Source organism: Pteropus alecto, unplaced genomic scaffold, assembly GCF_000325575.1.
Source record: "Pteropus alecto unplaced genomic scaffold, ASM32557v1 scaffold161, whole genome shotgun sequence".
Classification (NCBI taxonomy): domain Eukaryota; kingdom Metazoa; phylum Chordata; class Mammalia; order Chiroptera; family Pteropodidae; genus Pteropus; species Pteropus alecto.
Genome location: NW_006432943.1, coordinates 7,866,928 through 7,890,026, shown reverse-complemented (window position 1 = coordinate 7,890,026; position 23,099 = coordinate 7,866,928). Strand labels below are relative to the sequence as shown.

The window sequence follows — 23,099 nt, the reverse complement described above, 5'->3', positions numbered from 1 at the left end:
CTGACAAGTAACTATATAAATGAGATCTCTTGGTTGTTAATGGAACATCCAGGTGAGGTACAAATGATTTCACACCGACTGAAATCGGTTATGTACTTGCAGGGCTGTGAGTTGAATGGCATCTCACTCAGTTCACCGTGGAAACTTCCAAAATGTGACGCTTAGAGGTGGCGGCTGTTAAGAGGTTGGTCTCTGTCCCACACAAAAAAAAAACTCTTTATGGGGGGAGGGTGCAGAATAACATTCTACAAAAAGCTTGGTTCAACCATGCATTCTCTGCATGATGTTTTCAGACCCCTGAAGAGTTGCAATTCTAGCTCTCTTTGCCTTTTATTCACATCCATCCATCCACTTCCACACACCCACTCTCTTTCCTAATACTTTATTCTGTATACTGCACTAGACCTACATTAGGTGCGGGGGATATAGCCATGAACTGTGAATTGCACTTTCTCTCCGAATACCTAATAAGCACAGCAAATTTTTGGAGTAAAAGAAAAGGTAAGCCCTTTCAATGCTAAGGTGCTGAAGATAGATTGTAGTCTGGTAAAGCAAAAGCCCACCCCCATCCTCAGTTGCTTTCCAGTGGTTGCTTAAGGTTGCCCTTCATTCTGCAGTATCCTCTAGCCTAAAAGCTGTTTCTGAGAAATGAGAAACCAGTTCACTGGGCCTACGCTTTTCTATTGCCCCACTGTGGTGTAACACAGTAAGGTCAACAATTCTGGGAGAGGTTCTCACTTAATCCTTAACTCAGAAGCTCCTGGGAACTAGAGGAGTGAGCTCTTCTCATATTTCTCTGATAGACATTCTTAGTTACTTATCACACCTTTTCAATAATCTAGCTATGTCGGAGTTATGTCTTACACGTGTCTTACATATCAGTATGTCATAAAAACAACTCTATGAAGGAAAGCTTTCATTCTAATTCCCCGATGCAAGCTGTGCTACATAAGCTTGCACTTCGTTTCTGACCTAATGATTTATCAAATCCAACTACAAGGGACAGCATCAAGGTTTTAATTTATAAAACTTTTGAGGTTTTTTCTCTTTGGTATGAGACCTATCTAGCCACCATCAGCCCCATACCATGGCAGATCTTGCTCATTTTCCCAGTCCTCCATGCAGATTCCTGTGCCTTAAGTGATGTGCACTTGTAACTACAAATGATGTATTGCCTAACGTGTTCAACTGCTCCGCCCAAACAACCGTTTCTCCCAGAAACTTAACATGCTTCATTTTCCTAGAAGCATCATCTAGTGGCCAAAGTTCAAAACATTAACAGGCATAGGACACGTCCTATTAACAGTTTAAAGGCGAATTTCAAGAATTTTGGAGGCTTCAGAAGTATCAATTACATGTTAGACAAAAGTTCATGTTATCAATTAGAAGGGATAGATTTGAAATGAGTTAAAACTTGAACCTTGTTAAAAATTCTTAGCTATTTGGCACTGGACAATTCTCTAACCCCCAACTAGCTAATGTCCACCAGCCATGCTACCTCCCAGGATGGTTGTGTGAACATTTGGCACAGTATCTTCCCTTTCCAGTTGGAAATGAACCGACTACCTTAAAAACGAATGTAAGCTCCCCGAGCATCAGTGACTTAATCACATTACTGCTGCTGTGGGCAGTAATGCACAAGCACAACTTTGTTTCAAAAGTAAATTAAAAAGCTTGAAAATCTAGGTATGTAAGGAATACAGAGGACATGTTTGTAGGTTCTAATAATGAGAAAAAGAAGTACTGGGAGGGTAGACATTATGTCTTTATTCCCTCAATGGTAAGAATGTAGGCTCATGCTCATCAGCTTGGCTGAGTGAAGAGCTACGCTCTAGCTTCCTTCAGAGCCAAAGGCAGTGCTGGTAACATTTCTGATAAATCAGTTATATCTATTTCGGGGCACTCCCCCTTCTCAGTTCTCCCCTGCCCCACCACATTAATATAAGCCATTTGTAGAAAAAGAATGCCAGTTCTCCAGGTAACGAAAATGTCATACAGATATTGTAGAGAATATTTAGCTTCTAGTCTGATCAAGAGTTAGAACATGCACTTTGACTTTTCCGAATAATTCATGCCCATCAAGTTTATTCCCTTGCCTTTGTGGGGGCTTCATGGAATTATTGATAGGTTTTCTAACCACCAGGAGAAACCAGACAATTGTGATCCACAAAGGTCAAGTTTCCAAATATTGGAAGTTTGCGAAGTGATGCCAAAATGTCAATCAAGTAACTTGAGACAGGCTAATGAGAAGTTTCAGGTAAACAGGATCTAATTTAACAGCAGGAACATTTTTAATAAAAAGTTCCACTGTTCAAGAATATTGTGCTTTTTTCTGTCTCAATCCATGAGTTCAGGCCCCTCAGTCAAACTCCAAGAGCCCATTGTAACCCAGGTCTTGGGGGCAGCTCTCAGGAGGGTCTGCTCTCCAAACTCCAATCATTTAACTATGGGTTAAATAAGCTTTGAGGTATAAGAGGAGAAGCTCAACCATTCCAATTCAGTTTCATGAAAATAATACTAATGTTCCAAACTGATTTACCAGCAACTTTTGATTAGAAAACCTTAAGCTCAAATAATTAAAATCTTACTGCCCTCTAACTTCTGTTCAATCTATAGCTACTGAACTACAAATGAAATACTCTGACCCTAGACTCAATTTTATCACTAGCTTTTTACATATTACTCGTCTATTAAGTACAGGTGGAGAGAATTAGCTGCCATTTGCTTTATAGAAATGAACGTTACGTACAAACTTCTTGAAACTCCCACAATTGAGAATTAGGAAACAGAACCAGATGATTATGATAATTGGGATATTTCAATGTATATCTACAAAGCCAATCTCTTGCTATCTTCACCCCTAAACAGTTCACTTTTATCTTCCCTCCTCCCTCTTATATGTAAGTAAAAGCTTTCCCTTTCATTGGGTTGAAAGATCAGAAGTAGGTAGCCAACCCTACCACAATAAGTTCAGGACAGTCAAATGTTGACCCGAGGATACAATACCCTGCCTCTGATAAATTGAACAAAATGAATAAATTAAAAATGCCTGCCCTCACAAACAGTTCCATTAAGATGAGAATTTACTGTTTGGAAGGTCCACAGTTCACCAGGGAGAAAATAAAGGAAAAATTCTTATTATCAAAACCTACATCCCTGATATTTAAGTCCTCATGTTTTATTTTCTGTAAAGCACATTCTTGGGATTTTTATCATTTTCTACAGTTTAAATAGCAGCACCTAAGCCATCAGGAACTTCCTTGCACTTCTTCAAACAAAAAATAGAGACACAGTGGTTAAGGACAACGTTTATTGCTACCAGAGGCTTTTCTCATCAGTACATGGTTGATTCTGACTGCAATACCTTATTCAGACCATACAAGGAGCTCAGGATCCAGAAGTCATTAAGGGAAATATAGGTAGGCTCAAGAGACAGAATAATTTTTTGTCAAGAAAATCCTAATAGCTTATTAACATAAAACTAGGGTACTGAATTCAGTAATTACATGTTATAGACCCAAATCATAGAGCTGCCAACATCTAGACAGTCTCTCACTGATAACAGAGCTGAGCAGTTACCCCTCAAAAAAATTTTTTAAAAATCAAATTTTAGTTGTTACATGGTTCTTTGGTGAGCACCTGGATAATATTAACTTTATCACAAATGGTTTAAACAAATGTCAAAATGCTTTCAACAAATCTAAGAGTGTCCTAATTACATGCCACTTTTAAACTTCAGTTTAAGATAAAAACCATTTTGTTTCCAAACTCTAGATCTTGAAATGAAACAAAACATGTGGTAATGTGAGTCCTTTTTCTATTACCACATCTGATTCAAATGGGGCAATTCTGAAGTACCCTTTTCAGATTAATTTGAATCATTAAGGATTAATACATGGCTGTTGAACTGAAATAATTTATTCACAAATTGCTAAATAATTTTGAGAGTTTCCTAGTCAGTGGAAATCAGGCTATAGATCAACATGCATTAAATTCATTAAGTATTCAACGAAGAAGCAAGCAAAAACAAGAAGAAAATTAAGTCAGGACATTGGGGATAGAGTTTGCTAGCTATGAATTTTGGAACTTTAAAAAAACCACTGACTGACTTTTTAACATAGGGGCAATCTACATTTTGGCAGAGAAAAAAAAAAGGGTGAAACTGACAAATACTACAAAGAAATTTCTTACTTTAAAAAATGTTTGGATCTTTTGAATTTTATACTTTTTCTGGTCTTTAAGTGCTTAAATAATATTTAATTCTAATTAGCCATACAAGTAAATGGTTTGTTTTTTTTTTTCTGGCTCACTTCAAATCAGCCTGATAAAGGTATGTACCTGTAGATAGCCTTCGCTAGTTTGCCACATTCTCAACCCGAGTAGTCTACCTCAGTTTGCACTTAAAGGTAACACCTGAAGCTACATGACAGACACAGGCTGCAAAGGTGGACACGGGGAATCATGTCCCTCTTGCCTTGATAAATCAGTGCCACACACAGAACCCACATTTTCTGAAGCATTATCTTCGTTATAGAGCCGTTTGATTCCATCATAGAAGTCATCCACTTCCATTTCCTCTACTTTGCGTTTAGCAGAGGTATGCTTGCACCCACCGGCAGCTGGGAGATGATGACAGAAGGCTGCTGTACCTCTGACTGGCACTTCTGGTTTGCTGTTGTCCTTGGAGAAATCTGGGCCTGGGACAGAGGAGGGATGTAATCTGAACACTCCTTTGTCACAGGTCACCAGGGTGTGCTTGAGGGGACGGTAGACATAAACGGAATTTAGAGGCAGGGAAGACTGCAGAGTAGAAAGGTGATGTGCCACAAGCTCCCGACAGTGGATCAACTGGGAGCTATCCATCTGAGCCAGAGGGAAAAAAGTTGATAATTTAATTAATATAGGCTGCTCTGTTGTCTTTGCTGGCCACTTTTCCTCCCTATGCCCTTTGCAACCCCAGGTTTCTTTTCTCACCCAATTACCTTCTACCTCAAACTCATTTAATCCTCCAGCCTACCTACCCATCATCTTAGGAATTATGGCCAAATCTGTATTTCTAATATAAATCTCTTTAGAACTTAAATTCTGTATGTGTAATTGTATGCTGAACATCTTCATGAAAGCAGAAACTATTCTCTTGTTCTATGCTATATATCCAACATTTGCTTTAATTAGTTCAGTCTATTCCCTCTGCATAGGACTTTCACCCCACATTCTTTGCCTCTTATAATCTCTTCAGTGAAGACCAAAGGTACAGATAAACACGAAATTCATTAAGAATTTTACTTTTTAAGAATTATTATTATTTATGCCTACAGCACCTGGTCTTCCTAGGTGGCCTCCCATCCAAGTACTAATCAGGCCTGACCCCGCTTAGCTTCCGAGATCAGACATCGGGCTTGTTCAGGGTGGCATGGCCATAGACCATGGACCATGGCTCCACTGGGGCGCGAACCCAAGACCTACTGCGTGTAAAGCAGACATGCTAACTGCTACACTATGGAACCACGTCCTTTATTAAGAATTTAAGGAAGAAACCAAAGGCAAGCAAAATTTTAAATAAGGGATGGGGAAGGCTGTCTGGCCTTTAGAATAATTTAAGTATTTGTTTTTAAAACAGTAAATGAGAACTTTTGATAAGACATATTTTTGTAGAAAATAGCAGGCCTGACAACACTAGGAAGAATGTTTAACGTGGAGGTTAGACTAATTCCTTCCTATCCTTTAGGACAGTTCAGGTATCTATCCTTTCTGAAGCCACTCTTGACTCCTCCCAGCCTTATACACACCCAAAGTCCAGGGTCATATGTTTCTATATCAACCTGTCATCAAACTGAACCACACTCTATTAGAATAATGATTGTAACCATTTAGCTTCTGCATTATAGATCACAAGATCCCAAGAGGTAGGCATTAAATCATATTCATTGTTATTCCTTAAGTTTCTAGCATAATGATTACACATGGAAGGCCTTTAAAATCTTACCTTGGTAAAAAAGTCTAAGTAGTCTCTCTGCTCTCCTCTCCCTATAATTATAGCTGCCATTAAAATAATCTTACTCTAACAACATATTTCTCCCCTATTCAAATTTCTTTAGTGGTACCACAATGCCTACTAGCAATAAGCTAACCTCTTTAACTTGATAATAAGGCTCTCCACAATCTGACTCAACCTTTGTTTCTAGCCATATTTCCTAGCACATCCCGATTTGTGCTCTACATTCTTGCCAAAGGGGCCTGCTCACTATTCTGTATAAATCTTGCCCTTTCTTACTTTACCCTTGCTCACCCTGTTTCTACTTACTGAAATTGTATTACCTATTCCTTTCAGGTCTGGCTAACTGCCACCACAGTCCAGGAAGCCTATCTTGACTATCACTTTCTATTCTTGAGTACTTCATAAGCATTTTTGGATATTTCTTAATAAAGTCTTATTCATACCTATATAACCTGTAGCACACAGCATAACTATCTGCAATACCACAGAGAAAATAAATGAAAATAACATGCTCTTCACATTTTGTCACAAAATTAGTTTTAGCTCTAAATATATTAATTACTTGTTACCAGGAAAACAGTGGAACAAAAGCACACTGAAGAGGGATGGGGCTTCAAAGTTCTTTAAGGTGATTGATACCCTAAGCCAGTACTTCTAGAAGCCTACAAAAGAGAGGTAACGGACAGAAATCCCTAAGCCAGTACTTCCAGAAGCCTACAAAAGAGAGGTAATAGACAGAAATTGGGAAGTGAAAAGAAAGGTGGTATTTTAGGCCACTGAAGTCTATTAAAATTATTTCTAAAAAGTACCTAGTTTAATGAAGTGTTCTTTAGCAAATGAATGATACTTGGTGGCCTAGAAAAGTAAAAATACCACAAATATTCTAATGCCTTGGTCATCAGGCATAATACCACAGGAGAATCCTGAAAAAAAAAAAAAAAAAAGACATGTATTTCATGTAAAAGACTATTTATGTCACTATAATCTTTCTCTGTGGAAAAAAAAATATGTATATATTTTAGAGATGAGAACTAGCAGAAAATGATAAAAGCCAGAAAGACATTGGAGATTAAACACTGAAAGTTTATAACACAGACACCAAAATAGGTTATTGATGGGAAGCAAGATATAAGTAGTAAGTTCAGATGGACCCAGGTTCACTGGACAATATGAAGCCCTGAAAAAACCTACCATAGTAGTCTGACATTAGACACTTTCAAGAAGAACTGTGAGACCCTGGTGAGGAGGGTTTGCTTCTTTAACTCCCTACTCTACTTTTAAACTACACCACAGCAGGGAATATCTACTTCGACTACTGCCTGGCTAGTGACCAAGGAGACCACTACACTAATTTAGGTAGAGTTAACATCCTAGGATTATCAAGGTGGGCCACATCAAAGAGGAAGACATGAGTACAGTCTCAGAAGTAGAGCAAGTAGGGGTAGGGGTAAAAAGAGAAAAAGGGTTAGCCATCCCAGAGTGGTGACCAACAGGTAGCACCACAGCTAATAGGGGTAGGGAGTGGGAGGAACAAAGAGGGACAAGAGGAAGCTTGCCTTTGAAACCAAGGAGCACTCACTATACTTTGAAGTCCAGAGGGAACATTGGCAGAGCTAGTGATAGTGGCCCCCTTGCAGCATGTCTGTGATGGACCAACCACTGGCAATCCTCTCAAACCAGAACACTGGGAAACATGTCAGAATTAATTCTGGCATGTCGGACCAATCTGACACAAGATTTCCTATACCAGTATCAGAAATCCAGAAGGAATATCTGATATTACTATGGCCTTGTCACAGGTCAAATTACAAAGATATCAGACCTGGTGTTCCTATCTAAACATGGGTGAACTTAACAAGACAGAACTGAGTCTTGAAGAATCAGAAGTCACCAGGTTTGGGCCACAGGGTTGGCCACCAGTCCAAGTTGGTTTTAGAGAACTGCTAAGACCAAATCCCCAAATCTCGGAAGTTTTGTGAACTTACTTGTTTTTAACTATTTCTCCCACTATAACCTAAATACTACATGGGGCAGATCACTGTAATCTCAGTGCCTAAATCATAGATTTCTCAATAAATGTTTATGGAATTCAACTATTTATATATTACAAAATAGAATACTGGTTTTCAAACTATGTTCAAACAGCTGACGGAAAGGAAGAGGCCATGCTGACTAGGACTATGTACTCAATAGCTCTCTGCCCCAAACACAGTTACTAAGTAATACTTGTCTACTTTGTATTCTGGGATTATGTGTGTACAAGATTTTGTTGGGGTTGAAGGAAGGGTTTCAGTTCTAAAAGAAACTGTGAAAACCACTGGACTAGAATTTTTAAGATTTGTGTAGTATGGAAAAGGCACTGGTTCTTTTTTGTCTTCTTTACTACTAAGTAGTCCTATGTGTTTCTGAGAAAGTCCCAAGTTCCCTGAGCTGTAGGTATAAAATAAAGGAGTTGAATGAAATTATTTCTAAGATTCCTTCAAACTCCAAGTTTATAATACTTCTTCAGTAATAGGGGAAACAAGTTTCAGTAAACTTTCTTCTTCTAGCACCAGAAGATTTATGAATGAGACGAAGCAGATTCTCAAAGCCCTCGAAGCTACAAAACACACATGCCATTTACAACATTTTATTATTTATACTTCACAGTCTGTCCTTTTTATGTGATAATAGTACCTTCATATAGCAAATTTCTGTATACTAGCTTAGAAATAGGCACAGGGACAAAGTCAGGAGGCATTTAGAGAGATATCATCTGTTCCAACGAAAAAAAAAGAAAGCCATAATGTAGGAGGTTTTCTATTAACGTTCCTTGCCCCACACTTCCACGGTCTAATGTAATGTAATGATTAATATCAACTTCATTTTCCAACACTCTAGGTAAGCAAAATAAATTTGGTGGTTTATGATACTTTCTAAAAATTCTCACTAAATAGCAACTATCTCATAGGATTTATTTTCATTACAGCATTTATTATTTTGATAATTTATCTGAATTATTTCAATCTAAGATACACTATTAAAAGAAAATATCTCCCTTGTAAAGGAGAAACAGCTTGTGTTACACTAACGTCCTATGTTCTAGGGATGTAGAACGAGGTGAGCCATGTTAAAAACAATGGAACAAAACACACAGAAGAGGGATGGTGCTCTAATATGTTGCTATGATCATTATCCTTTTTATAAAAAGATTTTCAACCCTACTTTGCTCACAAAGTAGAGCTTGAAATTCTCAGAGCTGAGAGATAGTATTAAGTAAAGGTACTTCTTATATGTCTGCTAACTTTCATAGCTTACATCTGTAAGATCATTAATTATATCTACTAAACATCACATTCAAGTATTAGTCTGTTTCTCTTTTCTAGTGTTCTTTTATAAGTTTTATAAATCCAATAACTGCAACTCTGTTAATATTGGTTCTTTTTATATTACAAAATGTTTTGAAGCTCAGAATTTAGGCCTCTTCTGTAAAATCCAATTAAACAAATCAGAAAAACTACTGCCAGATGAGAATAAATGGAGACATATACAGGGAAAGTTAAGTTCATAAATTTCTTATGGATTCAGTTGGCAGAGGAGTATAGTTTGCAGCAGATTTAAACTTGAGCTCTTTTTGATGAAATGAATAGAAACAATAAGAATTCTCTCAACGTAGTTGCGAACATATAGCATCATTACTAACTTTCCATTATATTTTATATATACAGTTGACAAAAATTCAAGTGACCCATAACATTTTACACCAATATGCAAATACCAGTTATGGACTAATCTCAAGCAACTAAAGGAACTACCAGGACAAAACCTTCAGAAAGATAACTTCTACTTGCCAAATTCCAATACATATACTTCACTTTCTACCCAATACTAAATTATCTGCTTGTCCAAAAAGCAATTTCTTTCAATTTATGTTTTGATCTGTTTTTATAAAATGAAGTACAGAAGTACTACTATAATGCAACCTACAAATATAGCTAGAAAGGTTCTTCATATAAAACTAAAGGAGAATATATTATGGAAAATCGTATTAATTTTTCAAGATTCTTAAAGATTTTAACTAATCTAGAAGGGTTGAAAAGAATCAAGAAAATACTACCTAAGCTTTATAAGAGAAAAAAAAAAGACTAGACCATAAATTTAAAGTATGTATTACTTTACTCTTGTCTACTCAAAAACAGTTTGCCATTACAAGATTAGAAACGTCTCAATTTTATAACCATCTGGTAACCCTATGTATCTCAAAAAGATATATTTAAAATGAACACTAATTAGACTGACACCTACCTGTGCTTTCTGAAGCAATTCAATTGTAAGAGGAAGCCAATCAGGAATGAGTTTCTCCATTTCCAAACTAACCATGGCCAGAGCAAGCATGGATCCTTTGAATTGCAGAAGTTCGTTACAGGCCATACAATGAAGTAGCTGCTTGGTTAGGAGTGCCAAATGTTGAGATGGGCTCAGTTTGGGCAAATTGAAAAGTAACTGAGGCCTAATTGACACTGTAATGGCATGGAACTGGAAAAAAAAAGTCAAGATCATTCTGGTTTTATTTAAATGTCTAGGTAAATTATATTCAGAAATTGATGTAACCTCAGGTATTACTCAATTTTTAAGTTTGCAATTTTAGCTTCAGTGACTTGACATATATCTTAATTCCTAATTTTCCCTTGGCTAACTGCAATAATTTCCCTTTTCCTAAAAATCAGAACAAAACAAATAAGCAGGCAATCTACTTTTCAAGTTATTGAAATAGGACTACATAGTCAAATAAGAAACTAAAACACTTTAGGTATATTTACAATGTGAAGAAAATCCAATGGTGTGGCTGTGTGAAGGTCCCAATTCAACTTATCCAGAATAATTCTCTCCATCCTCAGAATTTCAGATGAAGAACATCCACAGAAACTGTCTCTTGCCAACACCTTCAGTATTGGAATTCTCTATCCATAGCAAAGGGGAATGGGACAGGGATGACAGAAAAAAATAAACTCATTACCAATTTTTGTTTTGGTAAACAAAATCAAGTTAATAAATGGAGAGAAACTTTCAAAAAAGAGACATAACTAATCTTTAAAGGAAAATATTTACCTCGTCTTCCTCAACAGTCTTGGCAGCTAGGAAAAAACAGCTGATTGCAATACAACTCAAGTATTTTGGGTGGGCCTAAAATTTTGAAGAGGGAAAAAAAGCAACTTCAATGATCCTTCAAAAAGTTGAGTTTATTTTTAAAAAACTAAATATGCAGATGAGACAAGTACTCTTACATTCGATGGAATTAATCTGATTCCCACCCATTGCTAAGATCAGAGCTAACTTTTAACTTTACAACCCTAGCCCTATGATATTCTATGAAAATACTAAGATCATTCCATTGCTGGAAGTTCAACCAATGCTAGTTAGCCAAAGTCCATTTCTATCCAGCAGAGAAGAGCTTGATTTTAGAAGACAATTTTCAATTTAATAAATAAAATACCCCAAATAAAAAATAAACATTTGTGTGTGTGTATTTTTTATACTAGTTTTATTCTCTTTACCTATCATATCAGTAAGATTAACATAGTAGGTGCTAGGAGGAATTAAAGAATATAAAAAGAAGGCTATTAATGTATTTCAAACACTTTAAAAATTTATAGGATGATAGATGAGTAAAAATTTTCTAATTAGTAAGTGTCCACACACAAAAAATTACATATTCAAGTTCCAATGTAAGAACAAAATGCTCCTAAATATACGCAGAGTTAGTGAAGAAAAAAGTTCTGGAGTTTGACATTCACAGGATGGTCTGAATTTGCCTGTTTTTCTTGTCTATACTAAGGCTGGCCCACTTTCTACCTTATCAATAGATTAAAGGTTTGCCAATCCAGCATCAGAATCCAGTCTTAAATAATCAGAACAATTTAGTCCAATTATATTGCATGACGCAAGAGTAAGTTATATAACAAAAAGAAAACCTGTTTCAGCATGTATTTTATACTTAATGTTACATTCATTCCCATAAAACCAGGGAAGCCTCTTGATGACCAGAATACAGCCTTGATTAATTACCTTATTTAATAAACATGCCAATGACCAGTACAGGTGGCATACTGTCTAGGAATCTTAAAATCCTCTGCCTGTATGAGATAATAAAAGCTGGTTCAATACTATCAATATTTTAAAAAATTAATACTAATAAAAATATTACAGTATAGAAAATACTTCTATAAATACTGTCATGTCTATTACGCCTTCTTTTTACAGATGAGAAAATAGTCTCCGAGGTTAAGGGACACCACACAAGTAATCAAGGAAGTGAGTCAGATCTTGTTGCTAAGATAAGATAGTTTTCTAGGCTCCCTTATTTCCCCATATATACAACATATCAAACTCACATCCTGGATGTAATCGGAGTTCATTACAAAGAAAAGAACCCAACAGTTAATAACTTTAATAATAAACTCATTATAAAAAGAATCCCAACAGCAAATGTGTAATTTTTTAAAAAAACAAATAGTAGTTCTCAGTCCTGGATGTATATCAGGATGTATTCTTTAAATACAAACATCCAGATCTCACCTACGAGAGGTTCAGATTCGGTAGGTCTGGGATAGGTAGGGCTCAGGGTCCACACTTTGAAGAGCTTCACAGCACTTTATTCTGCACAGCTAGGAGTGAGGCTCCATTCATTGCTGCAGCCCTTTTATGGTCCTCTTCAAGTGACTTTATTTAAACTATGAATACATTTTAGATAGTTTCAATATAGACTAACCATCTCTAAGTATCTGATGCCAATAATATAACAGGACCCATTAAATAAGAAATATGAAAAAAGAGATATTTAGCAAAATTCTCTAATTGTTTCAGAAACTTGCCCAAATCTGTTTAAAATGTTTAATATCAGTAATATTTTCTGATAGAAACTACAATAAACTCATTAATAATTTTTGAAGAATATATAGCCGATAAAAGGATACTGACTTTAAATGCCTCTTTATCTTTCTCTGTGAAAGGAAAGTTGGCTGTATTAGGGGGCTAGGGAAAAGGGATGCGGAATTTGATACTGAGATTAAAATAGGCATCTCAGATAACACAGATTTCAGGCAATTATTGTCATAATTAAGGGTTCTTTAAGTCTCTTAAGAGTAAAAAGTTTGAAACATAAAAAGGTAACTGAATAGCCATATTCTATGGCTTCTATTTTTTTATACCCAGTAACAAAGAGTATAGTCCCCTCAGCGCTAAATTCAAAGTTGCCCCAGCTTACACATTCCTAGGCATACAAATAACAACAAGTGAATTGCTTTTCTACTTTTTTATGCCTTGCCATTAAATAAATACTAACTTTCAGCTTCAAATCTGTTGAGGACCTACTATGACTCATTTCACATAATATAACCAATGATATACCAACAGGGACAATATAAAATTAATTCATATATCTGTATACTGCCATTTAACAAAAACACACTAGTTATTTTATGACAGTTCAGTTCATGTTATTATGCTCCAAATGTATACCTCTAGAAAGTATTTATATTAATTGTTCAGAAAATCACAATATTCAATAGAGAAATGTGCAATAGGCTTATACTTTTCTAGTCTGACTCACTCTCCACCTCTAGTACACCAATGTATTAAAAGATGACTAAACATTCTGCCAATGCTATATGATTTATATATATCAGATCAAAAATTTCACAGGTTAAGTATAAATTACAATACTTGTAGCAAAAAAAAAAAATTACAGAATACAATTAGAAACATTTCAGAAGATTTAAAGCAGACGACATCATGTCTTCTTATAGGTACATGTATCATGTCCACAATGGTTTTCCATTCCTTTCTATCCTACAGAATGTTTATCAGTGGCCCCTAGTTTAGCATATACCTTCAAACAAAAGGTTGTGTTTAAGTGTATCTCAAAATATTTACCTTTACAGTAGCTAAAAACCTGTCCAAAAGACTGCTAGCCAGAGCAAATGTTTCTGGGTAAAGGTTGAATTGGTACTTGAGTTTGGCCAGCCACTGAATCACTTCATCTCTCTGGGATGGAGAAACATTCTACAAGGGAACAATTAAAAGATAAAATTAAAAGAGAACAAGTTAAGTTTCAAGTTATCATCAAGAATATGTCTAGGCTTCTCTCTTATAAAAGGTTTGCAAATGCTATGGAATATGTATTTACATTTTTTAAAATGTTTTTTAAGTTTATTCAAATCTATCAAATGAGATAAACGAAGATAAGACTTTATGTATTGGTTATAGCATTTAATATCAATATCCAATACTGTCGTTCTTTATTAAAATCTTCGCTGTTATCTCGCCATCAATCTACACTTTGAGGTGTTCAGGGAAAACATTTTAAAGTTTAGGTAACATGGTTATCAACTGATAGTAATTTTGGAATTAAGTTTTCCTAATTCTTGAGAACAAGAAAGTATAATGAAGTTCTAAGGCAGCAAATAGCCGTTAAACAACCTTAGGAAATATAGAATATGATAACATAATGAAAGCCTATTAAAAACAAAACTAAAGTCAACAGGAATAAATGAAAGATATTGACAAATTACACATTTAAAGATGATAAAAGAATACCGAAGGGGAAATTCACCTGAATTAACTTACCACCTGAGAGATTATTACACAAAACGTTATTGTTGTTTTAATCTTCCTACAGATTATTTTTAACTGCTTAGTATAGGCTTAATCTTTACAAAATACACAGTTTAAAGCAATAATGATTTAAATACCCTTACTCTTGAGTTTTGCAGGCACCATAAAAATAAAACAAAACAAACCAATACTTAATTTACTAATAATAAATGAAACAGATCCTTAAGCACAACTTCTGTCAGCTAAACACAAGTACAGAAATGACTCCATGATGAATAGAAGAGTATTTGCAGTGAGAGCCTAAACAAAATTTCAACAAGCTGTACTCATAACCATTTTTTATGGAAAACTCAAAATAATATTACTTATCTTATTCCTTAGAAAGTAGAGACTTTAGCTTAAACCTTTTTTCCTGATCAGTCAGGGTCAACTTTATGAAATTAGTTCCTATCCCAGAGAGGGCATTAAGAGCTATTAAGCATGAAGGGCTGTCTGTGTATCTTGACAATGTATCTCCCCAAACAGGTATTTCAGTTGGAGTTTCTTCTCTCCTTTTGGATTTCTTTAGTGTTGTGAGGAAGCCAGGACTTGGTGCTCATTAAAACCTTTGCCATTCCATTGGTTAATTTCTCTTCTCTTATTTTATTCCAACTCTTTGGCACAACCTAGTAAAGTATTTCTTTATAATCACACATAATTTTTACATCTAGCTCTAAACTCAGTTATAACTGATATTTTATAGGTTATCTGCCATACATCCACCTTCTGGTCAATTCCTTTTGTCAAACAAAGACTGACCTTAGAAACACTGACAGGAAAATAAAATAAAGATGGTTTACAACCTCTTATATTAATATCTTACCATAGAACTAGTGTTAAGACTGTGAATAATCTGAAAACTTTGGACAATCAACATTTTAACTCAATTCATACTGACAAATATTAAGTGTCTATCTTATAACATGTCCTGGGAATACAATGATGAATGAAAACTCCATTTAAACTTCGAAACTTAAAAGTCTCATGGTGAGGCAATAATCCAAAAATGTGAAGGAAACTACGGTAAATATTAAAACAGAGATATTCACTGGGTGCTAAGGGTACACACTGGAAGGGCACCTGAGACAGCAACTAACCTGTATCTTAAAAGTAAAAAAGCGAGGGGATCGAATGATCATTTGCAAGGCAAGGAAAGGGGTCACATTTTTTTAGCCTGTGAACTTTAATTCTAAAGTATAGAAATGATGTCCACCTGAAGGCAATAATAACCTATTGGTAAGCTCCTCTGACTTCCAACTAAAATTGAGGCAGGTGGAAGGTGGAAAAGAGTGCTAGAAACGATATTCTGAGATTCAGGGATACGATTCCATGAACCAAAAAGAAAACATAAAGCAGTTCATGGGACTGAAGCTGTAGGCTTAACAGGTTCAGGGAACATAGAGTAGCAGGGAAATTATGTGCTGCAGAGACTATTGTCCAACATGACAGAAGGAAGTGGAGTTAGGTCATTACAACGAGGAGCTAGATTCTCCCTCTACAAAGAAAGTCTGGAAAAGGCAGCAAAATACTACCATCTGAAGCTATGGCTTCTCTAGGAAGGAGAGAGGAAGCTGACACAGCCCTACAGCTAGGACCTACAAACATGTACTAGGTGTTAGCACCGTCATTGGTTCTACAATATCCCATTTTCCACAGAGCCCTCAGGTGCTTGCTACTTTAAGATCTCATTCTTGACTATGGGGTCCCTAAAGGGTCCCTGGGAACAAAATTTCTAGATTGAGAGGATTAAGCATTCATCTTGGTAAATTCCTAACCACGATGAGTTATCATCTAAAATGCCGAAACTACTAAGAAAAGTAATGTTAACAAAGCCATCCCAACAAATCAATGATAAGGAAATAAATTCACACAAAGAGGTAGACAGTGATATAATCTAATGAAACTGGAGAGGCTTTTAGAGAGGCAATAAAACAATGATAGAGAGCAGCAACAAGGAACAAGAACACCATTAATTCCACCTTTATGTCAGAGATACAATGGGAGTATAGGAGAATAAACAACCCTAAATGACAGATATTACATAATGTGACTATTTGGTGTTTGGATTTAAACAAATAGCATAAACATGTAATTGTAAGAAGTGCCACAAAAGATGGACAAAATGTGCTATAAGTGTATAACACAAGGGAACAAAGTTATACAGAGATTTCCATATCATAATTATAACTACGAGTTACAACTAAATGTTTGCTCCTACAAAAGACACTCAATATCAGTTTTGTCCTTTCCCTCCTCTAAAAATACCTGATGCCAGAAAAATTTATATTACATATAAACAATTCTTTTAAACCAATTAATAGTCAGTTATGAAAGAGACATGACAGTATCTTTGAACTTTAATATACCTTATGTTAAAGAACAGAACCAAGAAAGCATTTCTGCATGGCTAGTACTATCACCACTAGCCCTAACTAATAACCAAAAAAAAAAAAAAGAAAAACCCATACAAAAGCATTTCATAGTTTGAGAAGATGCCTTCTTAGTAAAGTATAACAATTCTAATACCACTTTTCAAACCAATTCAAACATGCACTAAATTAAAATAAATATTATCAGGATAGATTTATGAAAGTTAAATTTTGTGCCTAAGTACTTCAAGGGAGAGAGGGAGGCCAGCTGGCCTACCTGCCCACCTGTTCACACCAGATAGTACTTCCTGATCAAGAGATCTGTTTTCTCTTATACGGATTGCTTAGAGTTAAGAGGGTTCATTAAGTTGGCTGAACAACTAACTATACCCAAAGAAAACTAATTTAACATGGTAAAAACAAAGGGCTTTATATCCTACATGCTACTATTCTGACCATTAAAAGACAAATCATACCTAACTTTAAAATATATTCACCATTACCTGAAAGATTAAGTACAATCCCCCAGGCATGGCATATAAATCCCTCTGCGACCTAACTCTACAGCCTAACTCACCTTCCATCACTTTCAGCCTTAAAATCCATACTGTAAGAGTAGTACTTGTATTTCTGGTTCTTCTTTGCTCCTGCCATGCTATTTTACATCACTATTCCTTTGCTCATACTGTTCCCTCTGGTTGGAACACACTCCCGCCTCTCTTTTACCTGCCTTATGATTTATCTTTCACTATTTCAATGGCCACTCACCACCAGATACTTTTCCTGGCAACTCAAGTTAGGCTGGTACCTTCCTTGTGTTCCCGCAGATCTCGTCACACCTGTGAAGTTCAACTTTTTTTTCTTAAATTACATTTGTGCTTTTGGCTATGATGGAGTATGTAGCACCAAACCTATATTCCAGTTGAGAACAACTAGAATAACTATTAACAACAACAAAAACCTATTTTAAAGGCACTAGAACTGCTAGACAATTAGGCCTTAAGGAGCCAAGACTCTGGAGAAGAGGTAACATGAAGAGAGGAGTCAATATTCCGCAGTTTTTCCTTCACGGCCTGTGACCAGGGCAAGAGGCTGAATATGGGCAAAGAAACCAACAGGGCTTCTGGGAGTCTTATAAGGCTAGCTAGGCTGAGATAAAATTTGGAGACTTAAGGAGCCAAGAACCTAATGGGGAGGAGGAGAGCCAGAAATCTGAATGTGACACTCAGCTATTTTCCCCTTAATTCTTAAGTTGGGAAGGAAAAGGATCAACAAGGATCTAAGGAGCTAAGCAGAAAACCTCTGAAAAGCAAGAATGAGTTCAGGGGAGAGTTCAGCATCCTTAAGGAATAAGGGGGCCTAGTGAACACTTCAAGCTTTCAACTGGAATCCTTGGCTACATACACTCTAGGAGTTGGGGCAAACCAAAGGTAGATGAAACCATACCCAACTCCACCCCAGCCTCCAATCAGCATAGTCCCTCAATGGATTAAAGAGATTAATTTCCTACTCTGCCCACTAAAGACTGAACCCCCTAGCAGAAAGAGAACATCTAGAGCCTCTACGATTTTTCATGTCCAGCAGCCAATCACAAATTACCAGTCATAACAAGAGAAAAAAAAAACCCAGTGACCCAAACCAAGAGAAAAAAGAGGATTTTGCATTATCAGAAAAAGACTTAATATACAAGAAAATAGAGTAAAAGAAAGATAAAAAGATTGCTCCAGTGGCCAGAAGTAAAACCAATCCAAGTGGCCACTAGAAAGAACAGTTTTAATGTTCAACTTAGGGAAAACTTTCCAATAATTTAGAGAGTTTTTCCACAGTGGAATGGACAAGTATCAAAACAGATGATCACTTATCGGAGATGTCAGAAGAATGTTTTTTATTTCGTGGTTAGACTGAATCAGTGTTTCCCAAGTCTAGCACATACTAATAAAACTACAAAGCTTTTAAAAATACAAGTTTCCACAGCTGCTATCATAAGTAGATGTGGGTGGGCCTTGGAAGCTCCTGTAAGAAGCCTCTTGGATAATTCTATTATACCTAGTAGCACAGCTGTTCAGAAATCCTGTATTTGGACATCATATATTTATATGGCCTTTAAGATTCCTTAGTTTCAAAACTCTAATGAAAGCCATCTTTACATAAATAGCCTGAGGCAAGGTTTTATCTTTGTTGATGAAAAACATCTTTGCAAAATAAATTGAGAATGTCTAAAAGTGCATGTCCCTTTGATCAGTCTTCAATTTTCTCCCCAAAACTCACATAACAAAATTATCATGTACTTGAAAGTACTATTATTATACAGAAAAAAACTTCTCTAACCTGGATGAATTATAAAGAAATGATTATGTGCATTTAATGAATGTTTCCTATGACTCTATTATATGCCAGTAAATAAAAATGACACAACCAAGAGAACTCAATCAAATCACCAAAGAATTATAATATTGTGTCGTAAGGGAAGCAGAGAACATACAGACTGGGGAGTAATAGGTCTATAATAATTTTGCATGACCACTCTGTCCTAAACTGGGGGAAGGGGAATACAAATTAAAGGAGAACTGTAAGAGAAGCTTGAAGTAAATTTAGGTGGAGGAAGAGTAAGAAAGGAGGAGGAGGAAACTGGAGGAAAGAAGCATAAAAGGTAGCTTAAAAATATTTTATTTTTCCATTTTAACCAACACTTAAAAAATTTAAAAAGTTGGAAAAGATACATGGTTTGGTTTAGAGACAAGACTGTGTTTCTCTTCTGCAAGAAATCAAGAAGGGAAATCATGGTCGGAAGGAATAGTAGAAAGGGGGGTAGAAAAGTCAGTTCCTGAGAAAGGCATAAGAAATAAAAGAATTAGAACTAGAATACATATGTGTCCTTGGTGGTTACTCTAGTAAGCTCAAGCCCCTATAGCTCTTTACTCCCATCCCTATCTTATTATCGTCTATCTCCACCATTATCTCCTAAGCCCATCTATATTTTACAAGACTTAAGTATGGCTTCTACTTGGCATTACTAAAGGTAAACCCTTAAGTAGATCTCTTTTAGAAGTTGACACTTGTTTTCTGGTAATACCTCAGTAATATTTGTTAAATTGCCTAGAGAAAGAGGCCAGATTAAGTGACAATATAGCAATATATTACAATCTTCATAGATCATCACCTTCAAAGACCACATTGTAAAATTATATCATTGTTGGTTACATGCTGACTCTGAAAGAAGAAAGGAATGGTTCTTAAGGGCAGCTGTAATAAAGTTTTGAGGCTTCCTAGAATGTCAGAACATAAGGGAAGGAATTTCCATTTTTCTCACTGTTGTATCCCCAATGCCTAGAACAGTGTATGGAATGTAGCAGATACATAATAAACATTTACTGAATGACTGAATCCCTAAGTAAACTAAAAATTGCACAAGAACACAAAAATAAAAAATGGAAAACAAAGAATAATGGGAAGAAGACTGCCTCAGGTCCAAAGTATAACTCTATTACTTATTAGTTGAAGTCTTGAGCAAATTGGGACTACTGCCTGTTTCAAAGAATTAAATGAGATATTAAATGTGATAGAATATGTAAATGCTCCTGGCATAAAAGGTATTCATTCAAGTTAACTAATCTTCAATTTGCTAAAAGACAAATAAGTAACAGTAAATGCAAAACATTTCTTGAGCTTGTGGGAAAGAATGAAAGAAGTAGGTTGGAATTAGAAAAAGCATACAGATTTCAATAGTCTATGTGCAAAGGTTAACTTAAACCAACAGAAGAGAAACTTAGATATTTGCTATTCATTCACCTACACACATAAAAAATTTCTTGGCCACTATTCTTTATCCCAAGAATAGTGCTAGGTACTAGTAATTTAAAAAAATGTGTAGAACAGCTTTTGGTGTGAACAAAACTTCAAAATTATCTGTAAAAACTAACTGATATGATAGAAGTATAAAAATTTCTAAAAGAAAAGGCATATAACCAACAGTAATTGATAGGTCAGATGGCTATCTCCCTAGAATCTTCCAACAATGGCATTACCTTAGTAGTTCACTTGAACTCCTTATAAATATTCAAGAAAGATAGGGCAATTTGTTGTTCTCTATGTTCAGCTTCCATGACTATCTATCTAGAAATAAAGGTGGCTTACATTAGTATTGAACTATGAGGAAAGAAAACACACATACCTACCTTCCTAAAGCAGTAACTCAGATAACAACAAAACAAACAGGCAAACAAAAACAGTTCATTCTTGTTTTGTTTCAGAATAAAACAAGATGCTTCTCAATTAAAGAACAGAGCATATCGTTTAACAGTATATGCATGTCAAGGTATGACAACAGTACATTTATTTCTAATAAAAGCCATCTATATAGAGTGAAGAGAAAAATTACCTGATTTGTAGGCATTTTCGGCACATTTACCTTCCACATCTGGGCTTCCCTAGAGATTGCCTTTTCCAACAGGAAAGACAATCTCTGGTTTTCCAAAGGCCCTGGAAACTTCATGATATCCTTTGGATCTGCCTGCCTCCCAGCTTGATGTAGCTACCTATAAAATCAAATATAAAACAATACTCTTTACTTAATTACAGAGTAAGTATAGCATTGTATAAATATATTGGTTCTTAAGCAATTCATAAAACAAGTAAGGAAGTTATGAGGCAGTATGGGATTTTATAGTTCTTTAAAATGTCATATATTAAAATGTTACAATAAGTTATCTGAAACATTCTCACTTTAAATTTGAAACTCAGTTATAAAGAAAATAAAAACACGGCCATATAATTAACAGAACATTTAGACTCTGATCAAAACATACTATTATTGTGTCAAAAAATTTAAGTCATGAGTTTTTTATACTAGGAATTCTTAAAAGTTGTCCCAAATATTCCCCTTAAAAATCTAATCAGATAAGGGCCGCTAATCTTTTTCGTTAAATTACATTAATCACATTAAATCCCACCCATTCCTACTTAATCAGTCTGATACCATCCCCTTAAGTATGAAACCATCTTTTTAAAATTTTCAAACAATTAGTGCAATAGGGCAAGTTACTTGAAAATAAGATCCTAAATAACAAGAGTAAGAGGTCAGAACTGAGAGTAGTTAACCTCCAGGAAGTGAAGAAGCCCTGCAGCAGGGAAATGCTGCTTTTCATTGTAAACCTCACATAACTATTTCACTTTCTCAACTATGTACCTGTATTACCTGTGTGCTTCAGATTCATGGGTTTAAAAAAAATTAATATCTGGAATTAACACATGGGAAGTTCCAAACTTGTGATAAAATTTGAAAATTTGAAAAAAAAAAAACCTCTTCTTCAATTTCCACATTCCTACCCAACTCTCTATTAATTGCTTCACATACTTCACCTACTTGCTACTCAATCTACTGCAGACTCTCTCTAGTTAACTGCATTGTGATTTTTTTTTAAACTTCTGAGTTTTTGCAAATTTTCTATAATGAGCATGAAGTATCTTTCATACCAAGAAAAAGGTAAATAATTTAAGAAGGAAAAGAAATAAAACTACCCTGAAAGGCCTATTACAAAGGTAATTTCTTCTGAGAACTCTTGATTCTCTAATCTGGTGATTTCTCTCCCTGACTGCAGCTTCCAAGTATCTCACCTACTAAATTATAAACTCCTTTGTGGTCACATCTATCAACATCATCTTTTTATCACTCACTGTGGTCACAGTACTACTAGTATCCTAATGAAACAGGAACTCAACCAAAGATTCCTTTCAACATTTGGGGCCTAAAACAAAAACAACCAAAACAGAACAAAACAAAACAAATCCAAGTCTAATTTCTCTTTAGCAAGACAATCCTTCAAATGTTTGAAGGCTACTAAAAATAGCACCAATTCAATTCCTCTTTCCCATAGCTGAAAAACTGTTCCAGAGTTTTGGCTCTTCTAAATTAGCACCAGTTTAACTATTAATGGAGTCTAAGATCATTAGTTTTTTTTTTTTTTTTGGAGGCCACACTACAGTATCAATTTAGACAGTATTTATGGTCAACTAAAACTCTTAAAAGTCTTTCTAAGATACACTCTTAAACTCCCCCTTCACCTGCCCTACACAATTGTGTGAGGGGTTTTGGGCTTTTTTTT

The 23,099-nt window shown here is 35.5% G+C and overlaps 2 protein-coding genes and 1 pseudogene across 2 annotated transcripts in view; 1 reads left to right on the top strand and 2 right to left on the bottom strand.

Annotated features, from left to right (window-relative positions):
• SEPT11 (septin 11) overlaps positions 1 to 23,099 on the top strand; it is a 118,167-nt gene that overhangs the window by 86,838 nt on the left and 8,230 nt on the right. The gene's annotated exons all lie outside the window — the stretch shown is intronic.
• CCNI (cyclin I) overlaps positions 3,294 to 23,099 on the bottom strand; it is a 24,919-nt gene continuing 5,113 nt past the window's right edge. The window contains exons 2-7 of the mRNA XM_006907631.3: positions 21,377 to 21,533; positions 13,910 to 14,038; positions 11,087 to 11,161; positions 10,798 to 10,938; positions 10,283 to 10,513; positions 3,294 to 4,863 (exon numbers count right to left, since the gene is read on the bottom strand). Of these exons, the coding sequence (XP_006907693.1) occupies positions 4,420 to 4,863; positions 10,283 to 10,513; positions 10,798 to 10,938; positions 11,087 to 11,161; positions 13,910 to 14,038; positions 21,377 to 21,490 (1,134 nt within the window). The 5' untranslated portion in view covers positions 21,491 to 21,533 and the 3' untranslated portion in view covers positions 3,294 to 4,419. The remainder of the gene's footprint in view (positions 4,864 to 10,282; positions 10,514 to 10,797; positions 10,939 to 11,086; positions 11,162 to 13,909; positions 14,039 to 21,376; positions 21,534 to 23,099) is intronic.
• On the bottom strand, positions 5,310 to 5,425 carry LOC112476340 (annotated as a pseudogene).